This window comes from Scyliorhinus canicula, chromosome 8, assembly GCF_902713615.1.
Source record: "Scyliorhinus canicula chromosome 8, sScyCan1.1, whole genome shotgun sequence".
NCBI classification, from domain to species: Eukaryota; Metazoa; Chordata; class Chondrichthyes; order Carcharhiniformes; family Scyliorhinidae; genus Scyliorhinus; species Scyliorhinus canicula.
The window spans coordinates 165,487,553-165,510,559 of NC_052153.1; the positions used below are offsets into that span (position 1 = coordinate 165,487,553).

A 23,007-nucleotide genomic window follows, 5' to 3' on the forward strand; every position below is an offset into this window, starting at 1 on the left:
AACACCCCCCCCCCCCAAATGCCGGAACACCCCCCCCCCCAAATGCCGGAACCTCCCCCCCCCAGTGCCGGAACCCCCCCCCAAATGCCGGAACCCCCCCCCCCCCAAAATGCCGGAACACCCCCCCCCCCAAATGCCGGAACACCCCCCCCCCAAATGCCGGAACCTCCACCCCCCAATGCCGGAACCCCCCCAAAATGCCGGAACACCCCCCCCCCCCAAATGCCGGAACACCCCCCCCCCCAAATGCCGGAACCTCCCCCCCCCAGTGCCGGAACCCCCCCCCAAATGCCGGAACCCCCCCCCCCCCAAATGCCGGAACCCCCCCCCCCAAAATGCCGGAACACCCCCCCCCCCAAATGCCGGAACACCCCCCCCCCAAATGCCGGGTTTGTCTCTCCTCCTCCTCCTCCAAAACACGCCGGGTCTCACTACTTCCGCAGCTGGAGAAACTGACGCCTATCGTGTCAGTCCGCTGCTGGCCCTTCCGGGAACGGAGATTGCCAGCTTAAAAGATAGCCCAGACGCCGGAGTCATGCACACCGCTTTTTCCCGCCGGAAATGGGCGTCACGTCGGTCCGCGGAGAATCCCGCCCCAGGTGACTAATCATTGGGCAGCTTTGGATATTTTAATAAGAATTTTTGGTCAATTCACTTGTGTTGTGACTCTGGGGCACGTGGGGCTGGAATTGACCGTGCACTGGCCCAGGGTGTCGTAACAAAAGCACATGGAATAGGAGGCAATATACTGGCATGGATTAAAGGTGAGCTAACAGGCGGAAAACCGAGAGTGGGAATAAATGGGTCATACTCACGTTGGCAGGCTGTGGCTAGAGGGGTACCGCAAGGATCAGTACTTGGGCCCCAAGTGTTCACAATATATATCAATGATTTGGATATAGGGATCAAATGTAATATTTACAAGTTCAAAGCTTGGCGGGAATGTGTGTTGTGAAGATGTAAAGTGGCTACAGGAGTCCCTTGTTGGTCAAGAATCTACCTGCCTCTGCCTTAAAAATATTCATCAACTCCCACCTCCAGCACTCTCGGGGGAAGAGAGTTAGAAAGACTCAGAACCTTCTGAGAGAAAACAAATGCTCCTTAATCGCTGTCCTACATGGGAGATCCCTTATTTTTAAACAGTGTTGCCTGGCTCTAGTCTCTCCCACAAGAGGAAACATCCTAGAACACTGGAGGCTAGCCTATTATACATTTTATAAGCTTTCATTTAGGGAGGCTCACATAGCACTTCCAGCCAGCAACCACATCTGCCGCCTGCTTTGGTTTTTATGAGCACGGGTGAGTCTTCAGTTAATATCCACCATCAGAATGCAATTAACCCCCAGCTAATTTATCATTAACAGTACATGTCCTGGAATTAGATCAAATAAATAGGGTAAGGGACAATTTACGTATGTTCGAGAATGAGCCCATGGACTTGATTTTACATACCCCCATCAAGTGTGTTTTCGGCGGGAGAGCATGCAAAATAGGCAGATGCCCAGCCCAACACCTTCCCACCCACCTTGGAGTTCACCCCCGGAGGATAGTCGATGAGCGGGCACCAAAACAGGAAGCCCGCCTGACCTGTTTCTAAAAATATAGAAGCGTTAGAGGACCATAGGAACTGGAGTAGGCCATTCAGCCCATCGACCTTGCTCTGCCAATCAGTACGATCATGGCTGATTGAACACTTCAATGTCTTTTACGCCCACTATCTCCTAACCCTTTACGTTATTGTTAATCAGAAATCAATCAATCTCTGCTTTAAACAGACTCAATGACAGAGCTTCCACAGGCCCCTGAGGAAGAGAATTACAAAGATTCACAACGCTCTGTGCAAAGAAATTTCTGGGTGGCACGGTGGCGCAGTGGTTAGCACTGCTGCCTCAGGGCACTGCGAACCCAGGTTCTATCGTGTCCCTGGGTCACTGTCCTTGTGGGGTTCGGGTTGGTGGGAGGACGGTGGATTGGAAAATGGGTAGAGGGGGTGAGATGACGGACAAAGCCACCATTGCAAAGAATATCAAGGAAAACTCTCCCTGGCCCTGAAACATGTGCAGACATCGATAGCAGATGTGCCAAGTGATAAGCTCAGCAGTCCCAGCAGAACACAGGGCGGGGTTTCCCACGTCACGTTTCACGTGGCCCGCCATCTTTCGCTCCTACCATTGTTTGCACCCCCCTCCCCAACAACCAAGAAATGGCCACTACTGAATTCTGGCTGTGACAGTTGGCGGGATCTTCTGGTCCCATCAACAGCGATCCCTTGCCGCCCGGGTAACATGTCTCCCATACTGCAGCCCATTGTAGCTTGCACCCTGCTCTCTGGCCCCACCATTGCTTGGCTCCCCCCGATTATGGCCCCCATATTTCTTGGCTCTGAGGGCTCCTAAAACTGCAGAACGCTGCAACACAAAGGGACTTGGGGGAATTGTGCACAAAATACAGAAAGTTAGCACCTGGTGCAGCAGGTGACCAGGCAGGCTAATGGAATGTTGGCCCTAATTTCTAGGAGGTTGGAGTATAAGAGTGGGGAGGTCTAACTTCAACTGTACATGGTACTGGTTTAGATCGCATCTGGAGAACTGTGAGCAGCTTTGGTCCCCTTATTGAAGGAAAGATATTCTTTCATTGGAGATAGTTCAGAGAAGATTCACTAGGATGATCCCAGGAGCAAAGGTTAAACAGGGTGGGACTCTACTCATTGGAATTTAGAAGAATGAGAAGTGATCTTATTAACACATATGGGATGCTTAAGGGGCTTGACAGGGTAAATGCGGAGAGGATGCTTCCTTTATTGGAGAATCTTGGATCAGAGGGCATAGTCTCAGAATAAAGGGGTGTCCAATTTCAGGCTGAGATGAGGAGGAATATTTTCTCTCAGAGGGGGTGGGACTTTGGAACTCCTTGCCACAAAGAGCTTTAGGGACAGAGTCCTTGTGTATATTTAAGGCTCAGGTAGATAGATCCTTGATCATTCAGGGAATGAAGGATTACAGGGAAAGGGCAGGAAAGTGGACGTGAGGAATGTCGGAACAGCCATGATCCTAATGAATGGTGGAGCAAGCCCGAGGGGCTGAACAGCCGACTCCTGTTCCTATCTCTTATGATCTTATGGTCATTGCTTGGCTCATCGGGCTCCGACTACACCATTGCTTGTTTCCCTGCTCTCCAGTCCATACTTACCTTCATTTCTCTCACCTTCAGCACACTGTTCGGATATCCATCAATCAAAGAATTTTTCTCTCCCACCTTTGGTGCTGATAGGCTCACTAGTCAGCCTATCAGCAGTAAATGCAGGACAGAAGCAGCCTGTGATTGGAGGAGGTTATCCAAGCAAAATCATGCATTGAACGTCAGCTGGTTGACAGTAATTTTGAAAACTGCCTCCTGGGGCAGGGTCATGTGGCATCGCAGGCGGCATCCGGCCTGAGTGTCGTACCTTGAACAAGCCTCCGTTAAGCTAGCAATCTATACTGACTTAAATCTGTCCCATCATGGGTATGCACAGAAGCCATTTGATCCATCATGTCTGCACAAGCTCTCCTAACGAGCATCATGTCTTTGTGCTATTCCCCTGCCATTTCCCAATATCTCTGCACATTGTTTCGAATCAAATAATAAACTCCAGGTTTGTTCCCAGGGTCTTGCCCTGAAGTACCACGTCCATAACTCTGATAGTAATGGATTCATTCTGGTGTATACAGGAGTGTTATCGACTTCTTCCAAATAGCATCTATTACCACTTGAACTATTGAAATGAAATGAAATGAAAATCGCTTATTGTCACAAGTAGGCTTCAAATGAAGTTACTGTGAAAAGCCCCTAGTCGCCACATTCCGGTGCCTGTTCGGGGAGGCTGGTACGGGAATTGAACTGTGCTGCTGGCCTGCCTGGGTCTGCTTTAAAAGCCAGCGATTTAGCCCAGTGTGCTAAACCTATTCATTGGCAACTCGTATGGTAATCTAGAGACTCCATCAGCATTCCTGCTTGACGCTATTTTATTGTGTATATATGTGCTGACAACAGCGATGCCCATAGCTGCAACCAGCTCACTACTAGAAATGGAACACCGGCGTGCAGCTGAAATATCTTTGTCAGTTGTCAATGATCTGTTAGTAAAGTAAATTTCCTTCCATACAGGTATTGGTAAAAATGCGTGATTCCGAAAATGATGCCCAGAACTTCCTTTTCTATCTGTGCATTGTTCATTTCTACTTTGTTCAAGTATCTTGATGCTAATGTTATTGGCTTCTCTTCACCATTGGGCATTGTGAGGAACCACTGCTCCCATCCCATAACGTGATGCGTCACACGCCAGTTGCAAGGGTAGCTTCAGTTAAAAATGTGTCAGGACTTAGTGGGCAGCACGGTAACACAGTGGTCAGCACAGTTGCTTCACAGCTCCAGGGTTCCAGGTTCGATTCTGGGCTTGGGTCACTGTCTGTGCGGAGTCTGCACGTTCTGCGTGGGTTTCATCCGGGTGCTCCAGTTTCCTCCCACAGTCCAAAGATGTGCAGATTAGGTGGATTGGCCATGATAAATTGCCCTTATTGTCCAAGAAGGTTAGGTGGGGTTACGGGGATAGGATGGAGGTGTGGGCTGAAGTAAAGTGGCTCTTTCCAAGGGCCGGTGCAGACTCGATAGGCTAAATGGCCTCCTGCACTGTAAATTCTATGATTCTGACTTTAGTAGAGCCTCTTTAGCTTGTAGGGAGGCCTTCTCGCACTGATCTGCCCATTTCCATTTCCTGTTTTGACACAATAGGTTGTGTAAAGGCTTGAGAATATTTGCTTGATTTGGGGCAAACCTTCCATAATAGTTTATAAGCCCAAAAACAATCGAAATTGAATTACATTTTGAGCTACAAAATATCATAACTGAGTGCCTCAGTTTGATATTTCCTTTTGAAGGCCATTTGTTCAGTTCTTTTGTATCTATGATGTGCCCTAAGTATTCAAAAGATGATTTGAAGAATTCACATTTATCCTTCTGCCCTCGTAGTCCGTAATCTTCTAGTCGCTGGAGTGTACTATCTAAATTTTGAAGATGCTTTTCTTCATTCTGTCCAGTAATTAAGATATCATCTAAGTAGCACTGTCCACTTCTTGTCCACTTATAATTTGATCCATGGCACATTGGAACAACACAGGTGATGCCAATGGAAGTCTTTTATATCTGAATAGCCCTTTGTGTTTCATGATTGTCAAATATTGTTGTGAATCTGGATCCACATTTTTCGGTAGGTAAGCTTGTCTAACGTCACCTTCATTGAAATGCTAGCCACCAGCCAACCCAGCAAGTAAATCATCAATTAATCACGGGGCTATCAATTTGGCCTAATTGCCTACATGAATGGGTTTGACGACCCCCATTTTGACCAGCCTCTCTAATTCTGCCTCGACCTTAGGCTTTGTGGCATACAGCACTGACCTAGCCTTTAGGCATTTTGCTTGGCTTTCATCCTTAGTCTTTAGTTGGACTGAGATCTCGTCCATGTTCCCAGCTCTCCATTAAAGACAATAGCATGTTTCTTTAAAATCTTCGATAGACTTGCTTCGGACTCTGACATGAGATTCACCTCGGTCCAGTTCAGTTTGATTCTCTCAGTCAGGTTTTCCCCATTCGAGCTGGATAGTTACCTTTAACAGTGTGCAGGGACAAGTCTGAAGTCTGTCCATTTACCTGCACAATTATATCAATATGACCCTTCAACAGAACCACTTTCCCAGTATAAGTTTTTGGTATTATCTGTGAGGGTTCTTGGTAAACAGTTTCTGGAACCAATGAAACTGATAATCCAGTGTCTACCTTCATTTACACTGGTTGTCTAACCAGTAAAGAAGCAACCTAGTAACGGTTTGTTGTGCCTGTAGGTTCAACAACAGTTGGTCATCTGACTGTAAATCTGTTCCTTTTTCGCGCCCTTTTTATATCACGCGGACCTTTTTCCCACTATTCGGTTTTCCATTTGATATACTGTACTTGGCTCTTTTTTCATTTTATAGTTCTTGTTTGGAACTTGTTGTTTCTTTCCTTAATGCACACGCTCGATGGGCTCCCTTTTACCACAATTCCTGCATTTTGCATCTTTTCACTAGCAGTCTGCTGCTGCATGCCCAGTTGTTTGCACATCGGTGGCAATTTCGAACCTGTGCCTGTGATTGGGTCTCAGCCAACATTTTATGGACTCTAGTGCTTGAACTTAATTATTGAACTTCCTTAGCTGCTAATTCCATGGAGATTGCAATTTCTATAGCCTTCTTTAGGTTTAGGTTGTTCCCTGTTAACAGCTTTTTTTGGATAGCTTTGCTTCCTAACCCACATACTGGTCTGTCTCTTATGGTGTCTTTCAAGACATCTCCAAATTCACAGTATTCGGTTAATTTTTTCAAAGTAGCTGTGAACGGTGTGATCGATTCACCTTGATGGTTACATTTATGCAACGTGAACGTCTCAGCGATGATCAAAGGTTTAATTGAGAAGCAGCCCTGCAATATCTCCACAATCTCATCACAGGGTTTCGAGCCTGGTTTTTCTGACAGCACCAGAATTCTCAGGCGATTGAATGCTTTTTCCCGCCATGTTACTCGGGAAATTTGGGACTACAATATCTGCCGCAATTTTATTCGTTTGGACAAAATAATCAAATCTTTCCGTCTATGAGCAACACTATGCGGTTTTCTCATCCGATGGTCCCATGGCGCCAAACATTCCTGCCATTTTTACGATGGAAAGTGCTTGTGTAAGCACCATGTGCCATGAAAGGTTTAGCATTACATCACTTCTTGTTTCAAACAAGTATCCCTGAGCTCAGCCTGTTTCCTTCCGGGTTTTGGAATCCCCCCAGCTTTAAACTATTGTTGCAGAATACCTGCTACTCTCAGTACTCCCTGTACTGCTCCAGAACATTCCGAGCAGAGCACATGGCAAGCTTCTTTTTGATGTTCTTTCCTCTGAAATCTACATTTTACTTTCAGTTCCTTCGATGGCTGCTACTGATATTTGGCACTCCTCTGTTACCAGCTTTGGTGTTGCAAAGTTTTTAGCTTCTTAATCCTTTTCAGATGTCTGCACAGGAATCAACAATTGTTCTTTTTTTAAAACTTCTTCGGGAGTCTTCCAGCACTTTTTTCAACCTCCTCATCGCCAGTTTTCTTTGTGGTATTTTTAAAGGATAGGCTTGCTGACCTGAATGTACAACCAAACAAGAGTTTCATCCACACGCTGTAAGGATAGACTGGCCATTTGTCCGCACGAATGGCTGATGATGTAATCAATACATCGTGTGATCGGACTCTTAAAGTGACTTGTTCCAACTAGGAACAAACATGAATACACAACAATTCACTTCTTGGCAGGACTTCCGCTGTGGGCAGGACTTCCGGTGTGCACCATGGAGTAAATGCACACAAAAGGCAGCTCCTGCCCAAGGTTACAGAAAAGAGCTCTTTTTTAAGCAATATGGGGTGGGGAATTTTTATGAAAAAGCATAGGTGAATGTTGGAGGTGTACTTTCCCCCAGGAATGGTATGTTTCTTGGTTACCAGACCCGCAGAAACAGTGAAGGATTTGGCTGGAGCTACAGCAGAGAGACAAAAGCCTCTTCCAGCATGCAGGCGGGGGAAAGGCGAGTTTAAAGGCTTCAAGCTGGCCTGAGGGCCTTTATGAAAGCTGAATTCTAGCAGCTGAGGGAACAACTGGGAAAAGATCTCACCAAGGGCTCTTTTAAGGGTTCGCAACAGCGCTGTTTTGATTATTCCCCGGGTGGGAACACAGCCTCTGTGCTTGGCGGCCAGTGGATGGGCTTGACTAGAAGTGGAGCGACCAGAAAATCAACTTTGCAACAGAAGAAGGTGCGAGGCAAAAAGGACAAGATGGCGGCGTGCGGGGAACCGGCAGCGTGGCAGCAGTGGGCGAGGGAGCAGCAGGAGCTGCTGCTGCGCTCCTTCCAGGAACTAAAAGCTGAGATCCTGGAGCCGTTGAGGGCATTGCTGGACAGGCTCGGGGTGACTCAGACGGCTCAGGCTGCGGAGATTCGGGAGCTACAGCAGAAGGCCTCGGAGAACGAGGACAAACTCCTCGGCCTTGCGGTGAAGGTGGAGTCGCACAAGGCGCTTCACAAGAAATGGTTGGCAAGCATGGAGGAGATGGAGAACCGCTCCCGCCGGAAGAATCTGTGGATTTTGGGCCTCTCGGAGGGGCTGGAAGGTTTGGATTTGGGGGTCTACGTGGTCCTGATGCTGAACTCGCTGATGGGCGCGGGGTAGTTCCGGGGACCCCTGGAACTGGAGAGTGCCCATCGGGTGCGGCTGCGGAAGCCCGGGCAGAACGAGTCGCCGAGGGCGGTGCTGGTCTGATTTCAACGCTTGGTCGACCGTGAGTGTGTGCTTCGTTGGGCGAAGAGGGAGAGGAGTAGTAAGTGGGAGAATACGGAGATCAGGATCTACCAGGACTGGAGTGCGGAGGTGGCGAAGAGAAGGGCTGGGTTTAACCGGGCAAAGGCAGTGCTTCACAAGAAGGGGGTCAAGTTTGGCCTGTTACAGCCGGCACGCCTGTGGGTCACTTATAAAGACCGCCAACTTTATTTTGACTCCCCGGAGGAGGCCTGGACTTTTGTCCAGGCAGAGAAGCTGGACTTGAACTGAGGACTGGGGGCTTGGGAACGTTGTACGCAGCACGGAGGCTCTGTCCTCCTTGATATCCTTTCGCTCTTTTTGGTTCTATTGGACGATGTTTTTTTTTGCTCTCTTGCCTTTTCTTTTCTGCTTTTCGGGACTGTTATCTGTTTACTTGGGTGTTTTGTCATATCATGTTGGGATTTTTATTATTTCACTGGTTGCGGATTTGGGTGGGGTTCGCGGCCCTGTTCGGTCATGTGCGTGTCTTCCCGTGTTTTGGGTCGGGGGCAGGGCTTGTGATGGGGCGCGCGGGCCTCTCTCCCGCGCTGGAGAAGCGGGGGCGGGGTCGGCATTGGGGGAATGGTTGGGGAACACTGGGGAAGGTAATTGGGGTGGCGGGAGCAGCCGGGCTCAGCAGGAGTCGGCTGACTTACGGAAGTACAATGACCGGAGTTACGCAGCTAGGGGGGGCCCTAGCCTGGGGGGGGGGGGGGGGGGGGGGGGGGGGGGGGGTGGCGAGAGTTGGGGGGGGGGGGATACCGGGTTGCTGCTGGAATGGCCAAGAAGGAGCTGGAGCATGCAGAGGGGGTCGGGATGGGGGTCTGTCGCTGTGGGGAACGGGCTGAGCGGAGGGTGCGGGCACGTTGCGGATTACGGAAGGGTGGTGGCTAGTCGACGGGGGAGGGGGCCCTCCGATCCGGCTGATCACCTGGAATATGAGGGGACTGAATGGGCCGGTCCCGCGTGTTCGCACACCTGAGGGGGCTGAAGGCGGACGTGGCTATGCTTCAGGAGACGCACCTGAAGGTGGCGGATCAGGTTAGGTTGAGGAAGGGGTGGATGGGCCAAGCGTTTCATTCGGGACTGGATGCAAAAAACTGGGGGGTGGCGATCCTGATGGGGAAGAGAGTGTTGTTTGAGGCATCGAGCGAGTGTGGTGGCAGACAGCGGCGGGAGGTACGTGATGCTGAGCGGCAAGCTGCAAGGGGAGAGGGTGGTGCTAGTCAATGTATATGCCCCGAATTGGGATGATGCGGGTTTCATGCGGCGCATGTTGGGCCGGATTCCAGATTTGGAGATGGGGGTCCTGATAATGGGGGGGGGGGGGGGGGGATTTCAACACGATGCTGGATCCGCCACTGGATCGATCCAGTTCCGGGACGGGTAGGAGGCCTGCGGCTGCTAAGGTGCTGAGGGGGTTTATGGACCAGATGGGAGAGGTGGATCCTTGGAGGTTCGCGAGGGCCAGGGAATTTTCATACTTTTCCCATGTGCATAAGGCCTACTCCCGGATCGATTTCTTTGTTTTGAGTAGGGCGCTGATTGTGGGGGTAGTAGATGCTGAGTGCTCGGCGATAGCCATTTCTGACCACGCCCCGCACTGGGTGGACCTCAAGCTGGGGGAGGAGAGGGACCAGCGCCCGTTGTGCCACTTGGAGGTGGGGCTGCTGGCGGACGAGGATGTGAGGGGGCGGGTTCGAGGATGCATCGAGAGGTACCTGGAGTCCAACGATAATGGGGAAGTCCGAGTAGGGGCGGTCTGGGAGGCGCTGAAGGCGGTGGTTCGGGGGGAGTTGATCTCCATTCGGGCCCACAGGGAGAGAGGGGAGCAGAGAGAAAGGGAGAGATTGGTGGGGGAGATGGTGAGGGTGGACAGGAGATATGTGGAGGCCCCGGAGGAGGGATTGCTGAGGGAGCGGCGCAGCCTTCGGGCTGTGTTCAACTTGTTGACCACCAGAAAGGCGGAGGCTCAATGGAGAAAGGCTCAGGGTGCGGTGTACGAGTATGGGGAGAAGACGAGTAGGATGCTGGCACACTAGCTTCGTAAGTGGGATGCGGCTAGGGAGATTGGTTGAGTTAAGGACCGGGAAGGAAATGTGGTGCGGAGGGGGGTAGACATTAATGGAGTCTTCAGGGACTTTTATGAGAGACTATATCGGTCCGAACCTCCGGTGGAGAAGGGGGGGGGATGGGGCGCGTTTTGGACCGGCTGAGATTCCCGAGGGTGGAGGAGGGACGGGTGGAGGGGCTGGGGGTGCCAGTTGAGGTTGAGGAGCTGGTTAAAGGGATAGGGAACATGCAGTCGGGGAAGGCACCGGGGCCGGATGGGTTCACGGTTGAATTTTACAAGTCGTATACAGACCTGCTGGGCCCCCTGTTGGTTAGGACCTTCAATGAGGCGAGGGAGGCGGGGGCTTTGCCCCTGACGATGTCTCGGGTGCTGATCTCCTTGATCCTTAAGCGAGACAAGGATCCCCTGCAGTGTGGGTCATACAGGCCGATCTCACTCCTGAATGTGGACGCCAAGTTGTTGGCAAAGATCTTAGCCATGAGGATTGAGGACTATGTGCCGCAGGTTATCCACGAGGATCAAAAGGGGGTTTGTGAAGGGGAGGCAGCTGAACACTAATATACGGAGGCTCTTGAACGTTATTATGATGCCGGCGGTGGAAGGGGAGGCGGAGATAGTGGTGGCGCTAGACGCGGAGAAGGCCTTTGATAGGGTCGAGTGGGGGTACTTGTGGGAGGTGCTGGAAAGGTTCGGGTTTGGGGAGGGGTTTGTCAGTTGGGTGAGGCTGTTGTATGAGGCCCCGATGGCGAGTGTGGCCACGAATAAGAGGAGGTCGGAGTATTCTCGACTGTACCGAGGGACGAGGCAGGGGTGTCCCCTGTCCCCCCTACTTTTTGCGCTGGCAATTGAACCCCTGGCTATGGTGCTGTGGGAGTCGGGGGATTGGAGGGGGCTGGTCCGGGGTGGGGAGGAGCACCGAGTGTCGCTCTATGCGGACGACCTATTGTTGTATGTGGCGGACCCGATGGGGGGAATGCCGGAGGTGATGGGGATTCTCTGGGAATTTGGGGATTTCTCAGGGTATAAGCTTAACTTTGGGAAAAGCGAGCTGTTTGTGGTACACTCGGGGGAGCAGGAGGGGGGGATTGGAAGGCTCCCACTGAAAAGGGCGGAGAGGAGCTTCAGGTACTTGGGGGCTCAGGTGGCCAGGAGCTGGGGGGCCTTGCATAAGCTAAACCTCACAAGGCTGGTGGAGCAAATGGAGGAGGAGTTTAAGAGGTGGGACATGTTGCCGCTGACTTTGGCAGGTAGGGTACAGTCAGTTAAGATGACGGTGCTCCCGAGGTTTCTGTTCCTGTACCAGTGCCTCCCCATCCTTATCCCGAAGGCCTTTTTCAGGCGGGTTAACAGGAGCATTATGGGGTTTGTGTGGGCACCCGGGACTCCAAGGGTGAGACGGGTGTTCTTGGAGCGGGGCAGGGATGGGGGGGGGCTGGCGTTGCCCAACCTCTGTGGGTATTATTGGGCTGCCAACGCAGCGATGGTGCGTAAGTGGGTAATGGACGGGGAAGGGGCAGCATGGAAGAGGATGGAGATGGCATTCTGTGTGGGCACGCGCCTGGAAGCGCTGGCAACGGCGCCACTGCCGCTCCCTCCGACGAGGTATACCACGAGCCCGGTGGTGGCAGCTACCCTCAAGATTTGGGGGCAATGGAGGCGGCACAGGGGGCAGGTGGGGGCCTCGATGGGATCCCCGATACGGGGGAACCACCGGTTTGTTCTGGGGAGAATTGATTGCGGGTTCCTGAGTTGGCACAGGGCAGGTGTCAGGAGGCTGGGGGACCTGTTCATAGACGGGAAGTTTGCGAGCCTGGGTGAGCTGGAGGTGAAGTTTGGGCTTCCCCGGGGAACACCTTTAGGTACGTGCAAGTAAGGGCGTTTGTCAGGCGGCAGGTGGCGGGGTTCCCCCTGCTGCCGCCGCGTGGGGTCCAGGACAGGGTGCTCTCAGGGGTATGGGTTGGAGAGAGGAGGATCTCGGAAGTGTACCAGGTAATGCAGGAGGTATACGAGGCCTCGGTGGAGGAGCTGAAAGATAAATGGGAGGAGGAGCTGGGTGAGGAGATTGAGGAGGGGACGTGGGCAGATGCCCTAGAAAGGGTGAACTCCTCCTCTTCGTGTGCGAGGCTTAGCCTCATACAGTTTAAGGTACTGCAAAGGGCTCATATGAGCCGGTTTTTGGGACCGAGGACAGGTGTATTAGTTGCTCAGGGAGCCCAGCAAACCATGTCCACATGTTCTGGGCATGCCCAGCGCTGGGGGAATTTTGGAAGGGTGTAGCAAGGACGGTATCGAGGGTGGTAGGATCCAGGGTCAATCCAGGCTGGGGACTCGCAATATTTGGGGTTGCAGTGGAGCCGGGAGTGCAGGAGGCGAAAGAGGCCGAAAGAGGGCCTTTGCGTCCCTAGTAGCCCGGCGGAGGATTCTTCTTCAGTGGAAGGATGCGAGGCCCCCAAGCGTGGAGGCCTGGGCCAACGATATGGCAGGGTTTATTAAATTGGAGAGGGTGAAATTTGCCCTAAGGGGGTCAGTGCAGGGGTTTTTCAGGAGATGGCAACCATTCCTAGATCTCCTGGCAGAACGGTTAAAACAAAAGGTCAGCAGCAGCAGAAACCCGGGGAGGGTGGGTCTGTTCTTTTTGTTATTAGAATTTTCTGTTATTGTTTTCTTTTTTGTGAAAATTTGAAAATTTGAATAAAAATGATTTTTAAAAAAACAAAACAATTCACTTCTCAAACTTTCCACACTGGTCATGGGAACAGTTAATCTTCATACCAGCCAACAAGGGTCAAAGAAAATGTACCATTTTACATTGAAAGGGCATAATTGTTGAGTATCAAAATAAAAATGACCCAAAATGATAGTGTCATTGGCTAGCTACAATTGTTTCCTTTCACATCGCTTGGCTCTTTCTGAATAACCAGCACTTATACTTAGATTTTAATAATAGACTTTCCCAACAAAGTCTAATGCCCCAGTGTTAAATTTTAAGGAGATGCTCTTTTTCATAAAATTCACTGGGGAAGGAGCTGTATTGGCGATTGTTTTGAAATGAAATGCTGAACCATGTAACCAAAACAGTAAAGTATAAATTGGTGAGAATTCAAATTGTACAATGCTCTTGTCAGACCACAACTTGAATACTGTGTTCAGTTCTCGTCACTATGGCATTCAAGCAGTACAGCTAGTTCGGGGGGGGGGGGGGGGGGGGGGGGGGGGGGGGTAGGGGGGGGGGGGGGGTGGTGAGAATGTGCCCCAATCATGGGGAAACTTCAACATTCAGCTTCCAAAGGAGGGCACTAAAAGTGTGATTTGGATGTTTATTGTGCATGGCAGAATGGAGATTCTCTGTGGATGATGAGACAACTTATATGGTCTTACTCACCTGTACTGATCCACTACTCTGCTAAAATGATGCCAATAATCAAAGTATATACAGGCAGTGCACATTGTAGTTATCACTGCATATTCAAGGACATAATAATATTTGTTATTGAGGAAATTCCCTTCTATCATGTCCTTCCCCATACTTATCTTCCATTTAATCTCACCCACTCCCTTATACACAGTAGGATATTACTGGCAGAATTTATCCTCTGTTGAAGTAGCTCTTAGGTGCTTTCAATCACATCAGATTTAGCATATGCAAGTTCCTCTTAACATGAGCAATTTTTCAGTCAGCCAATTCTGGTTTGGAGACAGATGGCATCATTTGGAAATAGAACATTGTTACGGGGGAGGAAAAGGACAGTTATTTGCAGTAATGAAGTGACCTTTAATAACCAGACGCATGGTTCAGCTGCTGGTGCGTTTTAGGTTCAGCATGAATTGTAGCCCTGTGTATTTTTGTGCCCCTGTACATGCAGGAAATCAAATCTATTGGAGATTCCCATAACAGAAAGGCCCAGCCATTTCTTGCTGCGGGAAACATTGATGACAAAAGACAGGTAGTGAGCTCCAGCTATAATACTCCAATTGGTCTGTACTCTGCTGACAACATAGAAGATGCCATCCAGGGACAGCTGCATGGCCTGGTCATTGACCCACAGGAGCCGTAAGTATAGGGTTTGAATTCTGCCAAGTCTCTCTGTCTTACACTGGTCTGTCTTTGTTCTGTCCAGCTCTTGCTATTTGTACCCCCGTATTACAAGAAATTGTGTTCTCCAATAAGCATGTGTTTTGTTGAAGACATAATTTTGGAGAAATTAAGCAGTTATATGTATATAATGATATTGGTGAAATAAATTAAATGAAACTTTACTACCTTCAATTTTATGGGTGACAAAATCAACTGACCCAGGTCTGATTGAAAAGAGTTTTGCAATTGGGGCTTAGGTACCTGCCCACGTAGGTCTCCATTCTGACATGGGGACCATTTACATTATGGTAGATGCAGGTAGGTTTGAGCTTGAAGTGAATAAAATGAATAACGGTGGTGATGAAATTTAACAACATGATCACAGAATGTTATAGAAACCCTGCAGTGATTTTGTTTATTCAGATGCTTAGAGGCTAAAAATGCTTTTTTTTTTCCAATCACAACAAAGCGAGATTTTATTTCAGGTATTTGTGTTATCTGTAATCATTTTTCCTTACAGGATCTAGGCTACTTTGAACACAAGTTCAATACCAGGCCCAAACCCTTCTCAGTAGTTTCCACACAGAGCAGGTTTTATGCTTTATTTTTGATAGACTGCATGCCTGATGGCTTGATTTTTGCTTTTGACAAGAGGACCAAGGGAAGCACATAGGGTACAATATATAACCACCCCTTTTAAAAATTAACGTGTTTAAATTAATACAGTCCAACAACCTTGAACAGGAATGGATGTGTTTCAAATTCGATAAGTTATTTTTCCAATGAAATACAAGTAGTTTTAGTTTAATTTTAGGACTGTTCATTTATTTGTCCGCTTTTGGGCGCTGCCTTGTTTCTTTAAGATTTGGAAGCAAAGTATTGATTCTCAAAGTATTTTAGATTTTCAAAAGAAGAAGTGCTTTAATCCCTTGATCCGCTCACGTTGAACATAAACGTGCGCCCTCGAATTGTCTATTACATACTCCTATGTGTTTGGGTCCACTGTGGTTTACTGTTGTTTTATAAGCTCCATGACAGCATGTTGTACCAAAGCTTGGTTGATGCTTGATCCCTTGATATCGCATGTCAGGCAGTTTGCATTTATATCCGCCTAAAGGTGAAGAAACTAAAAGCAAGACACAGAGCTTTGGCAATCTGACATATCAGCAGGAAGGTCACAGCACGTTGATGGGCACGCAAAATAAAAAGATGGGTTAACGTTTCCACGCCAAATTTCATCTACACTGTTAAATTGCCTTCTTTTTGTTTCTGATGCTTATCTGTCTGCTATGCATTTCTAGCAGTTTTATTTTAAACCAAGACTAATTTTAACTCATTATGTACTGTGACCAGACAAAGACTCTATCAATAGTAAGGGTAACTAATGAATTATGGTAACTGGGGCATTTACTAACATGCAATATAAATGATACTTGCCATAAATGTGGTCGACCTGTGTGTAAATATCCTTGCATAGGAAATACATCAATATTCTGAGAAATATCACTATCTGGATCCAATAGGAATCCCCGAGACTTTTAGTCACGTCTGCTGGACTTAGTAAGGATAAAATGAAATTTCTATAAGATATATACCATTGGCTGTATTTGTATATTAAGATTCAAGGTCTTATCCTATTATTTCTCACATCTCAATACTTATCAATTAAAATAAAAATACATTGTGAATATAAAGTTTTAAAACTCAAATTCTGGTCATGATATCTACTATCAATGAATAATTGCATCCCTCTCTGCACACCATAAACTACTAATTGAAAATATATATCCATAAACCTATACTTTGCAGCACACCCATACACCTTCTATACTAAGAAACCTTACAACATCATGTTAAAGTCAACAGGTTTGTTTGGAGTCACTAGCTTTCAGTGTGCAGCTCCTGCATCACCGAAGGAGCTGCACTCCAAAAGCTAGTGACTCCAAGCAAACCTGTTTGACTTTAACCTGGTGTTGTAAGACTTTTTACTGTGCCCACCCCAGTCCAACGCGGCATCTCCACAACATGGCTACCTTCTATACTAAAAGATACATTGCAAAACCTGTTACATGCTATTTAATTATACAGTGCATTCATTTTTTTTTAAAAATTTAGATTACCCAATTATTTTTTCCAATTAAGGGGCAATTTAGCGTGGCCAATCCACCTACTCTGCACATTTTTGGGTTGTGGGGGCGAAACCCACGCAGACACGGGGAGAATGTGCAAACTCCACACGGACAGTGACCCAGAGCCGGGATCGAACCTGGGACCTCAGCGCCGTGAGGCGGTTGTGCTAACCACTAGGCCACCGTGCTGCCCCTAGTGCATTCATAACCTACTACCTGTTAGCTAATTCTACGGTGCATTCATAAACTTGGTACATATCATTTAGTTATACAGTGCATTTATAAACCTGTTACGTTATTTAATTATGATGTGGAGATGCTGGCGTTGGACTGGGGTGAGCACAGTAAGAAGTCTGACAACACCAGGTTAAAGTCAAACATGTTTGTTTCAAACACTAGCTTTCGTAGCGCTGCTCCTTCCTCAGGTGAATGAAGAGGTATGTTCCAGAAACATAAATATAGACAAATTCAAAGATGCAAGACAATGCTTAGAATGCGAGCATCTGCAGGTAATTGAATCTTTACAGATCCAAAGATAGGGGTAACCCCAGGTTAAAGAGGTGTGAATTGTCTCAAGCCAGGACAGTTGATAGGATTTCGCAAGCCCAGGCCAGATGGTGGGGGATGAATGAAATGCAACATGAATCCCAGGTCCCGGTTGAGGCCGTACTCATGTGTGCGGAACTTGGCTATAAATTTCTGATTGGCGATTCTGCGTTGTCGCGCGTCCTGAAGGCCGCCTTGGAGAACGCTTACCCGGACATCAGAGGCTGAATGCCCTTGACTGCTGAAGTGTTCCCCGACTGGAAGGGAACATTCCTGCCTGGTGATTGTCGCACGATGTCCGTTCATTCGTTGTTGCAGCGTCTGCATGGTCTCGCCAATGTACCACGCTTTGGGACATCCTTTCCTGCAGCGTATGAGGTAGACAACGTTGGCCGAGTCGCACGAGTATGTACCATGTACCTGGTGGGTGGTGTTCTCACGTGTAATGGTGATATCCATGTCAATGATCTGGCACGTCTTGCAGAGATTGCCATGGCAGGGTTGTGTGGTGCTGTGGTCGCTGTTCTGAAGGCTGGGTAATTTGCTACAAACAATAGTTTGTTTGAGGTTGCGCGGTTGTTTGAAAGCAAGTAGTGGGGGTGTGGGGATGACCTTGGCAGGATGTTCATCTTCATCGATGACGTGTTGGAGGCTGCGAAGAAGATGCCGTACTTTCTCCGCTCCGGGAAAGTACTGGATGACGAAGGGTACTCTGTCGGTTGTGTCCTGTTTTTGTCTTCTGAGGAGGTCGGTGCGGTTTCTTGCTGTGGCGTGTTGGAACTGTCAATCGATGAGTCAAGTGTCATATACCGTTCGTATGAGGGCATCTTTCAGCGTCTGTAGATGTCTGTTACGCTCCTCCTCGTCTGAGCAGATCCTGTGTATACAGAGGGCTTGTCCATAGGGGATGGCTTCTCTTTTTTTTATAAATAATTTTTATTGAAATTTTTTACAGAAAATATAACAACAACAATGAAAAGCAACAATAAAACACCATAGTAACTGTAACACCCCCGAGACCGTATCAACGCATGTATCTCACCCCCCCCCAACCCAGTAAACAACAAGAGAACCCCCCCTCCCCCCCGGGTTGCTGCTTCTGCTGACCCAGTACCCTATCGCTGAGCCAGAAAGTCGAAGAAAGGTTGCCACCGCCTAAAGAACCCTTGTACCGATCCTCTCAGGGCAAATTTGACCTTCTCCAACTTGATAAATCCCGCCATGTTATTGATCCAGGTCTCCACGCTTGGGGGTCTCGCATCCTTCCACTGTAGCAAGATCCTTCGCCGAGCTACTAGGGACGCAAAGGCCAAAACACCGGCCTCTTTCGCCTCCTGCACTCCCGGCACCACCGCAACCCCAAAAATCGTGAGTCCCCAGCCTGGCTTGACCCTGGATCCTACCACCCTCGATACCGTCCTCACCACCCCCTTCCAGAACTCCTCCAGTGCCGGGCATGCCCAGAACATATCGGCATGGTTCGCTGGACTCCCCGAACACCTGACACACCTGTCTTCGCCCCCAAAGAAACTACTCATCCTAGACCCAGACATGTGGGCCCAGTGCAGCACCTTGAATTGGATGAGGCTAAGCCGCACACATGAGGAGGAAGAGTTAACCCTCTCCAGGGCATCAGCCCATGTCCCATCTTCGATCTGTTCCCCCAGTTCCCCCTCCCACTTAGCCTTTAGCTCCTCTACTGACGCCTCCTCCACCTCCTGCATTACCTTGTAGATATCAGATATCTTCCCATCCCCGATCCAGACCCCCGAAAGCACCCTGTCACTCACCCCCCTCGCGGGAAGCAAAGGGTATCCCTCCACCTGCCGCCTAGCAAACGCCTTTACCTGCAGATACCTGAACATGTTCCCCGAGGGGAGCCCAAATTTCTCCTCCAACTCCCCCAGGCTCGCAAACTTCCCATAAATGAACAGGTCCCTCAGCTGTCTGATGCCCGCTCTGTGCCAACCCTGAAATCCCCCATCAATGTTCCCCGGGACGAACCTATGGTTCCCCCTTAATGGAGCCTCCATCGAGCCCCCCACTTCTCCCCTATGTCGCCTCCACTGCCCCCAAATCTTGAGGGTAGCCGCCACTACCGGACTCGTGGTATACCTCATTGGAGGGAGCGGCCACGGCGCCGTTACCAGGGCCCCCAGGCTTGTACCTCCACAAAACGCCATCTCCAACTGTTTCCATGCTGCCCCCTCCCCCTCCATCACCCACTTGCGCACCATCAACACATTGGCCGCCCAATAATACCCCGATAGATTGGGTAACGCCAGCCCCCCACCATCTCTACCCCGCTCCAGGAAGACCCTCTTCACCCTCGGGGTCCCATGCGCCCAAACAAAGCTCATGATGCTGCTAGTCACCCTCCTAAAAAAGGCCCTAGGGATAAAGATGGGCAAACACTGAAAAAGGAACAAGAACCTCGGGAGAACCGTGATTTTGGCGGACTGCACTCTACCCGCCAACAATAGCGGCACCATGTCCCACCTTTTGAATTCCTCCTCCATCTGCTCCACAAGCCTGGTAAAATTTAGCTTATGGAGAGTCCCACAACTCCTGGCCACCTGCACCCCCAGGTATCTGAAACTCTTCACTTCCCTCTTAAACGGGAGCCCCCCAATACCCTCCTCCTGATCACCCGGGTGCACTACAAATACCTCACTCTTGCCCAGATTCAACTTATAGCCCGAGAAACACCCAAACTCAGCCAGGGGATGGCTTCTTTAATGTGTTTAGGGTGGAAGCTGGAGAAGTGGAGCATCGTGAGGTTATCCGTGGGCTTGCGGTAAAGCAAAGTGCTGAGGTGACCGTCCTTGATGGAGACGAGTGTGTCCAAGAATGCAACTGATTCTGGAGAGTAGTCCATGGTGAGTCTGATGGTGGGATGGAACTTATTGATGTCATTGTGTAGTTGTTTCAGTGATTCTTCGCCGTGGGTCCAAAGGAAAAAAATGTAATCCATGTATCTCTTGTATAACGTCGGTTGAAGGTCCTGTGCAGTGAGGAGGTCTTGTTCAAATTTGTGCAAGAAGATATTGGCATATTGAAGTGCGAATTTGGTCCCCATGGCTGCTCCGTGCGACTGGATGAAGAACTTGTTGTCGAAGGTGAAGATGTTGTGATCCAGAATGAAGCGGAGGAGTTGCAGAATTGCGTCTGGAGATTGGCAGTTGTCGGTGTTGAGTACTGAGGCTGTTGCAGCAATGCCGTCGTCATGGGGGATGCTGGTGTAGAGTGCCGAGACATCCATTGTGACGAGGAATGTTCCTGGTTCAACTGGTCCATGGGTGCTGAGTTTCTGTAGGAAGTCCGTCGTGTCGCGACAGAAGCTGGGTGTACCTTGTACAATGGGTTTTAAGATGCCCTCGATGAAGCCAGAGAGGTTCTCACACAGGGTCCCATTGCCTGAAACGATAGGACGGCCTGGTGTGTTTGAATGTTCCTGGTTCATTTATTTAATTATACACTGGTTATTTAATTATACACTGCATTCATAAATGTGCCCTAAACTGCAGACCATAAACCTGTTGCATTAATATAATACAACCATAAACTTACCACTTTATGGGCAGCACGGTAGCATTGTGGATAGCACAAATGCTTCACAGCTCCAGGGTCCCAGGTTCGATTCTGGCTTGAGTCACTGTCTGTGCGGAGTCTGTATGCGTGGGTCACCGTGTATGCGTGGGTTTCCTCCGGGTGCTCCGGTTTCCTCCCACAGTCCAAAGATGTGCAGATGAGGTGGATTGGCCATGATAAATTGCCCTTAGTGTCCAAAATTGCCGTCAGTGTTGGGTGTGGTTACTGGGTTATGGGGATAGGGTGGAGGTATTGACCTTGGGTAGGGTGCTGTTTCCAAGAGCCGGTTCAGACTCGATGGGCCGAATGGCCTCCTTCTGCACTGTAAATTGTGTGACATGATTGACTTAGAGAGCACCTTTAACATAGAAAAATGCACCAGAGCATTTGACTGAGATATATTCAGACAAATGTGGACAATGAGACAAAAGAGAGGAATTAGGAAAGGTCACAGAAGTGCAACTTAAAGTAGACTTTGCAGAAGGGGAAGCAAAGGCTTTTTGTTAGAGATTTCAGAGCAGGAGACTCAGTAGGCTGCAGGCATAGACACCAACGTTTGAGTAAAAGGAATGGGGTTTGAACCAAAGATTGCAGTCAGGCCTGCTCCGTTAACCCTCTGACCTGAGACGCCTTTGGTGGCCGTGCTCTTGAGGGCCTGGACCTGGGACCTGTCCGGCGGACCTTCAGGTGTCGCAGGTGATGAAATGCCAACCTGCTCTACCCGCTGTCCATCAGATGCGCCAGTGTGTGGTGGGGGGGATTTGGAAGCGCTGTGGTGTCCCAGCGTCTCCCCCATGGGAGGCACAGGTATGGGCCTCCATTACGTCCTCCTCCCTCAGAGTGCTTGATGGCCCCTGGGATACTCCATGGGATGGAGGTGAGGCCGGAGTGAGCCCCGGAGGCTCCACTGTCACATGGTGGGATCAGCAGCAAATCTCTCTAAGTGCTGCCTTGGCGGGAAGAAACTCCCTGAGATATTTTTAAAATGGCAAAATGACATTGAATAGAGGGGTGATTCTCAACGCTGCAGCCGTCGAGAATCACCCCGCCCAACGCATCTGAAAGTGGACTTAGCTTTAAGTCCACTGAATCGCGTTCTTAGTCTCTCAAACAGAGAATCCCGGCCAATATATTTTACCACTAACAGTAATTGCTTAATCCATTACAACAGAAACCCTGGAAATAAATGTTCAATTTTATATAATGTTGATATCTTATGAAATTATGAAGTAAAATACTTGCATGTAGGGCAGCAACATGCTTGGCACTGAATCCTTAAGCTACTGCACTGTAAAGCAGTTACTTGGAAAATTGATAATTGTATTGCGTATAATCTTGTTTAAAATACTCATTTGACTCGAATAATATTTGCACAATTTGTAATGCTGTTTCAGAGATTTAACCACTTTGAAAATGTAACAGTTTTGCTATAATGGAGGGCAACAGTGCAATCTAACCAGAGCCTGGGCTTTAGAACTGTAGTATCTCATTCCGACAAATCCAAATCTTCAAAACTAATCTTCATCAGGCAAGGCGGGTTTGGTACTGGCTCACCTGCTGGGTCCTTACCTGTGTTGTCTTCACCAGGTGTACTGGGTTAAAAGTTTTCATACAAGTCTATCAAGTATCAAAGACAAGGGATGCTGCAAGTCCCCCTGATATTGCAATATGCAACTTTACTACATCATTGCAATTCTGGAGTTCGCTGCCACGTATGGAAACAATTCACAGAGACTTATGAGGGAATTTTAACTCTGAAAAGATGGGTGGCTTTGGGTCGGGTAAGAGGGAAGTGTTAGACTTCTGAATTCTGACCAAACCCACAACCAACTTCTGATTTTAATAGATGCAGTCAGTGCTGGATGGGCAACCAATCTGCACCCAACAAGTTTTGGCAATTGAAAGATCTTAATGAGGTTGTGTGTCTCATTTTATTCACCATTTGAAATTTAACCTGGCAGTTAAATGGAGGTGAGGGAATGCTGGATCAGGAGATAAGTGGTTTTCCCCTTACCTGCTGGATCCAAAGTGCCTGCCGAGTCAACCAACAAACATTTCCAATCCCCTAGGATCAAGGAGACCCTCTAACCCCTAAGACTCTTCCAATTTCCCCTGATTACGGCTCCAAGCTCCATCATCTCAAGGCCCACCCATGGACGTGTTGGCGCTCCTCCCCCAACTCCTTTGTTT

At 48.9% G+C, this 23,007-nt stretch overlaps 1 protein-coding gene across 2 annotated transcripts in view; it reads left to right on the plus strand.

Annotated features, from left to right (window-relative positions):
* pdlim3b (PDZ and LIM domain 3b) overlaps window positions 1-23,007 on the plus strand; it is a 107,863-nt gene that overhangs the window by 65,469 nt on the left and 19,387 nt on the right. The window contains exon 4 of one of the 2 annotated variants that reach the window (XM_038805639.1): window positions 14,340-14,527. In XM_038805639.1, the coding sequence (XP_038661567.1) occupies window positions 14,340-14,527 (188 nt within the window). Of the gene's footprint in view, window positions 1-14,339; window positions 14,528-15,071; window positions 15,143-23,007 lie in introns of both variants that reach the window. The other variant, XM_038805640.1, reaches the window with a different exon arrangement.